This window comes from Haliotis rubra, unplaced genomic scaffold (assembly GCF_003918875.1).
Source record: "Haliotis rubra isolate DU_JTF1 unplaced genomic scaffold, ASM391887v1 Scf319, whole genome shotgun sequence".
NCBI lineage: Eukaryota > Metazoa > Mollusca > Gastropoda > Lepetellida > Haliotidae > Haliotis > Haliotis rubra.
The window spans coordinates 974216-980507 of record NW_025766990.1 but is presented as its reverse complement, the minus strand read 5'-3'; the positions used below and the strand labels follow the sequence as shown (position 1 = coordinate 980507).

The 6292-nt window shown below is 39.7% G+C and overlaps 1 protein-coding gene across 1 annotated transcript; it reads right to left on the bottom strand.

The window, feature by feature from the left end:
• Nucleotides 1-4524: 4524 nt before the first annotated feature.
• LOC124283645 lies at nucleotides 4525-6021 on the bottom strand. Its single transcript, XM_046719638.1, has one exon. It carries the CDS (start codon nucleotides 6019-6021, stop codon nucleotides 4525-4527), a length of 1497 nt encoding a protein of 498 aa, XP_046575594.1.
• Nucleotides 6022-6292: the final 271 nt, after the last annotated feature.

Sequence of the window (6292 nt, the reverse complement as noted above, 5' to 3'; positions counted from 1 at the left end):
CTAATTTCAATTTTGGAATTAATTTTCCAAAAGCAGCTCGTGAACGTGCTCTTCGACAAATGGTGGAAACAAACACCGTAACAACTGCAGAACGTAGAAGACTAGTTTTTCAAAATGCTTCATTGCAGCGAAGAGTTGAGAACTTCTGTCAATCGAGTGAGTGAGTTTAGTTTTACGCCGCTTTATCAATATTTTCAGCAATATTACGGCAGCGGAAATAAGAAATTGGCATCCATGTTGGGAATCGAACCAGTAGATTCACAATAGTTTTAACCCTCTTGAATATAATGTGTACTTTGGTGCTGATTATTATATATTAGCTAATAATGTTACTTGGTAATGTCATATGTAGTATGTAGATATTATCTAGTCGGCTTCACTACAGACGCATGGGTACGGACTGTTCTGGATTTACCCAAGATTTAGTTTTTAAGGTAATTAGAATGTTTATTCTCTTTAGAAAATGCGTATTTTTGTCTAGTTCTTTTCACAACTGTCCATCAATGCAATGTGTTTATACTCGCATTCTGATATTCATATAGGTAGAGAAAAACATGTATAAACATCTCACGTCTTAACATACTACTCAAAGATCAAGTTTTGATAGTAGCAACAACAAACAATGATTGAAATATCCCGATACACAGTGATTGGCTAAATCCTGTAGTACCTTAGTTCTATTGTAAAGGAACAGATGCCTGCACTTATGGGTTTTAAGGACCAGTGCTTGGAGGTATCGTGACTGAGTCATTGCACATCATTTCCAGACAACATTATTTAAAACATTTCCTACAGAAAATTGCACCAACTGAATACATCGAGGTGATTAGGCAATCTGACAATGGTATGGTCCAGCACTGGGTTCACGAGTTAGACCGCGACATTACTGCGGTTGAAGTACATGTGGCAATTAGTAAGTTGAAGTGTAATAAAGCAGCAGGTTACGATGGCATTATTAATGAATTCCTTAAGGCCGGAGAAGATATTTATCTCCAGTAATTGCTATGTTATTTAATGCTATTTAAACATCTTGTAAATAACCCTCTGAATGGAGAAAGGGCGTTATTGTCCCCATTCATAAAATAAGAAGTAAATTAGTTGCAGATAATTATTGAGGGATTACACTTCTTTCTTGTGTCAGCAAGTTGTTTACGAGTGTTCTAAATAACAGAGTTAAACAGTGGTGTGATAACTACTACCTCTTGGTAGAAGAACAGTTTGGTTTTAGAAAGAGTTATAGCACGGCTTATTGTATGTTTATTCTTCACGGATTGATAAATTTAGCCTTGAGTAAAGGGGTGAAATTATATTGTGTGTTTGTAGATTTTCGAAAGGCTTTTGACTATGTTGACAGGCAAGCTCTTTGGTTTAAATTGTATTCTTTGGGTATTAATTCTAAATTTCTATCATTAATCAAAAATATATACATGGATGTCTCCTCTTGTGTTAAACTTCCTGGAAATAGGTATTCAGAGTTCTTTTCATCAAGTATAGGTGTCAGGCAAGGGGAAAAATTATCGCCTATATTATTTTCATTGTTTATAAATGATATTGTGTCTGATTCTCTGCTTGCAATGATATTGGCATGGCAGTGTTTTGCATTAAGTTATTAATGTTATTATTTGCTGTTGATATGGTCTTGTTCAGTGAATCCATCGAAGGCTTACAACGTGGTCTTGTTTTTTACAGAGATATTGCGACAAATGGGCCATCAATCAATGTTAATACAGATAAAACTAAGGTTGTTATTTTCAGAAAAGGGGGTAGATTGTCCAAAAGAGAAATCTGGTATTATGGTGATCAGGTACTAGAAAATGTTAATAGTTTCAAATATTTGGGTATTGTCTTCTCAGCAACAGGTAGTTTTTCCCAGGCACAAAAGACTCTATCGGAGCAGGCTGTTGTTGTCCAATCCATATATGTCTCCTGCGCAGCAGTATCAATTGTTTAAAAGCTTAGTACTGCCAATTTTATGCTATGGTTGTGAAGTTTGGGGATTTATGGAAGCGCCAGCTATCGAAAGGGTCCACTTAAAGTTTATTAAGCAGGTTCTGAGTGTTAAAAGTTCAACACCATCAGCTTTTGTCTATGGTGAAATGGGCGTACTGCCATTGATTACTATTAGATCGTTACGCATTATGAAATATTGGATTAAGATTATCACCTGTGACGAAAACCGTATTTATCTCAAATTGATATTATAAACTATAGGGTAGCCTTGACACGACTACGATTATCTTCTCATTCACTTATGATTGAGAAAGGAAGAGGGGCTCGACCAAAATTAGCTTTAGAAAACCGATTATGTCCTTTTTGCAAAAATGACAGAGGTTTACAAACCAAGGTATTAACCTTCAACTTAGCCAAATTTGTTTATCATATATTTCAGGTAAAGCAAAACTATAATCTGAATTGTGGCCAATGACAACGGACTTATGTTCATTAAATGTGTCTTCACGCAATACCGTCTTTGGCTACCTCAACAGATGGTGAGAATGTTGATGCATTATCATTTAAAGTGGCAATCCTTTAAAACTTTGAGTAGTATACGTTTTGCTGCATGTCGAGACTGCGAAGATGTGATGATGGCAATGTCTGGATGTGATTAAAAATGATATATTATTCAGTGAGTGAGTGAGTTAATATTTATCGCCACATCGGCAATATTTCAGCCATTTCAGACGAGAAGAATTAATGATTATATCATAGATCAATAAAATTAGAAATTAAAATTCTTTTGACAGATATTCATTTAAAACTAGTATTTCAATCTAACATCTAAACGATTTGAATTAGAAATGACGAGACAATGTAAAAACAGGCTATAGATTGCCAACAACTGAAGGTAGATCACCATACTAGGGACCATGGCGACTTACAGTATTATATATACACTTTTATTCCTCCAATGGAGAGTACAAGGGAATGCGAGAAAAGTTAAGATAGTTTTAAGTTAACAAGAGAAGCGCATAGAATATTCATGCATTACAGGTCGCGTAGAGTCCGTTAACAACAGTCAGTGTGTACAGCTCAGTCTCCTCGCCAGAGAGCAGTACTGGGGGGGCGGCAGGAAAGTAGGCTGCACACCAGGTCCATATCAGTCTTGTTGTGAAGTTGCACGCTCAACTCCACCGGGCCCACGTTGATAATGTCACACCAGAGTTGGTCTCTGCAGCCAGCACAAGCTTCACACGCTGTTAGGACATGGATCAAGGGGTCTGCACAGTTCACACTACATTTATCACAAGGTCCATACACACGGTGAGGACGCCAAAGAGCACACAATTGTACTGTGAAGATGCATTGTTGTTTCAAGGAGGGGTATCTTTTGGCAAGTAGCCAAGCTGGGTGTGGCTCTATCGAGGGTGTAATGTCCTGAAGTGTCTGAGATCTGGATCTGATGTCATTCGTTGGTTCCAGGAGGACTTCTCGTATTCCATGACAGAGTCTTTTACAATCTTCTTCCAGGAGAGTTGACTCATGAAGATGCCGGAGGAGACAAAATTCTCGAGAAAGTGCCTCAGTTTGTATTTTTCAAGTACATGAACTATATCTGGTATAAATCCTGTTCTTGTCTTCAATATGCAGTTTCTAAACGCAAACAGGCGTGAGATAAAGAGTTTGAAGCAAAGTAGGTGCTTCTTACTGTTACACAAGGAGCCAAGAAAAAACAGCTTCTTTGTGTCAATATGTGATTCTGCCGAGTACCATCCAATCAGGGAGTTACATATGTCAGATCTAGTAGTTCTTGGGAGCCCCTGACACATCTTTAAACAGAATCGTTGTGCCCTTTCGACAGTGATAATGTCGCTCTTTTCAAACCTGACCACAATTCGCACCCAAACAAGGCTTTGGGTAGACACCTGAACTTGACAAGATTGGAGCTGGTAATTGGATTCAGCCCACTGTTGTGTAGGCCTGATTTCATCAGCATCATTGCAGCTGACTTCATCTTCGAACTTGCGTTTGATGTTCGAGTGTGGCTGCTAAGGTGTGAGTCGAGAAGAATGCCAAGATGCTTTGTGTTGTCCACTTCAGGTAACTTCTTTCCGTAAAGTTTGATATTGCACTTGGTTTTTTTTGCGGATTGAAGACCAATACGTTGCTTTTTGAAGGAGAGAATGTGAACTGCCATTTGGCACTGTAGTTCTGGCACTCTGTTACCATAGATTGTAGATGAGCTGTGATAGGGCTGATCAGTGAGATATCATCTGCCTGAGTTGGAGCAGCGAGGTGGAGATCCAGTACGAATGCTCCCTTCTTAAGATGTGATAGGTTTGTCAGAAGCTCGTTGATGTAAACCAAGTAGAGTTTAGCAGAAAGGACGCTACCTTGTCTCACCCACGGTCGAGTTTAAACCAGGATGAGTAAGTATTATTGGCAAGAACACAACTTTCCATTCCAGGTATGTGTTGCAGAAAATGCGCCACACACCTGGATGAATGTTCAACTCCTTCAACTTCCAGAGTAGCCCATCATGCCACACAGTGTCGAAGGCTTTACTACTGTCCAAGAACACCACTTTCAGAGAGTCATTCCGTTCCTTGTAGTGGTAGACTGTCTCCTGAAGGAGGAATGATGCATGAAGAGACGACGAGAGGCTTTTCTGGAAGCCGCATTGCAGAGGATCAGGAAATCCGTGGAGTCTTGGAATTGTGGGATCCGGTTCGCTATGACCTGTTCGAAAAGTTTTGACATAACAGGCAACAAAGTCACTCCTCTATATGAATCTGGGGACGTCCTTGGTTTGCCTCCGCCTTTGAAGATTGGGATGATGATACCTTTCTTCCACTGGGATGGGATAGAACCTGTAGTGATTATTCTGTTGAATAATTCAGAAAGATAATAATGAAGAGTTGAGCCTCCATGTTTCAAGTGTTCATAGTAGATTCCATCAAAACCACAGGCCTTGTTGTTTTTCAGAGATTTGCAAAGCTTGCTTACCTCAGACTGAGAGGTCAGAAGGCACTTGACGTCGATTATCTTGTTAGAGGTACAATGTTTTAGTTCAGCAACTCTGCCTTCTAGATGGTCTTTAAAGTTCTGGTCAAAGTGATCATCTACCCCTTTGCTGAATATAGTCTTCATGTGGTCAGCGAGTGCATGGCAGATTTCCAAGGAATCTGTGGTATGGTTCCCTGATACACTTATGGTTGAAATGTGTGATTTCTTGTTTCTGTTGTTGAGGAGAGCCCAGAATGTTTTCTGGTCAATGTCATATAGTTTATCAAGATTGTTGAAGTGCTCTGTTTCATAAAGTGCTGCAGCTTCTTTCATAGCAGCTCGAAATTTGTCTTTGGATTTCTTGTAGTCACGGAAGCTAGTGTAAGTCATGCCTCTAGGTCTCCCATCTAGAATCCATTTGTGTCTGTAAGATAACATCAGGTCGTGGAAGTCTTTCACTTGTTCCTTCCAGTATGGTCTTAGATAACGCCTGAAATGTCTCACTGGAAGACAGTCAGACGCAGCCATAGTGAGGGCCATAGTAATTATATCAGTAAGGTGTTCAATATCTTCCCTGTCACAGTCTAGAGCTGGCAGCTGCTTACCCCAGAGGGAGTTAGAGACTGCATGTGTGTAGTCCTTGATTGAGCCGTTCTGGAGGGCTTTGTTCCAAGCTGGTCTACGTATAGGAGGATTTGCAGCTGGTTGACTAGGTAGGTCAATTGCAAGAAGGCATACAACTGGGTGATGGTCGGAAACGTTGAGTGGATTATCATCAATCACTTCTGCCGAGTGGATGATATACATAAGCTCAGTTGGTACTACGATGTGGTCAATTGGTGTCTGGGGGCCTCCTGTATATGCATAGAAGGTATTCACTGGGCCTGTGCAGAAGCTCTGCATGTTGATAGAGATTAGTGAATTTTCTGACAAGAGCTCCCCGAGCATGCTAGCTCTTTGGTCAAGGTTAACGTTTGCTCTTGGGCCTGCAATCTTTGCATTAAAGTCGCCTAGGATGATTACCGGGCTCCTTTCAGACAAGGCAGAATATGCTTCTTGGAGTTCATCAAGGCACATTTTGTAGAGATCTATGGATCGATTCGAAGGGGGTAGGTAGATCGATAGGAGATAGAGTGGATGATGATTTGGAACAGAGAGTTCTAGGGCAGTGATTATCATAGATCAATAAAATTAGAAATTAAAATTCTTTTGACAGATATTCATTCATATAGGCATGCGATTATGGTACTTGCTGCAATAATAGATATACAATTGACATTATTAATAACAGGTGATTAAGAGGTGATAAGATACAAATTATGAGAGGATTTAATAATATATTTAAGAT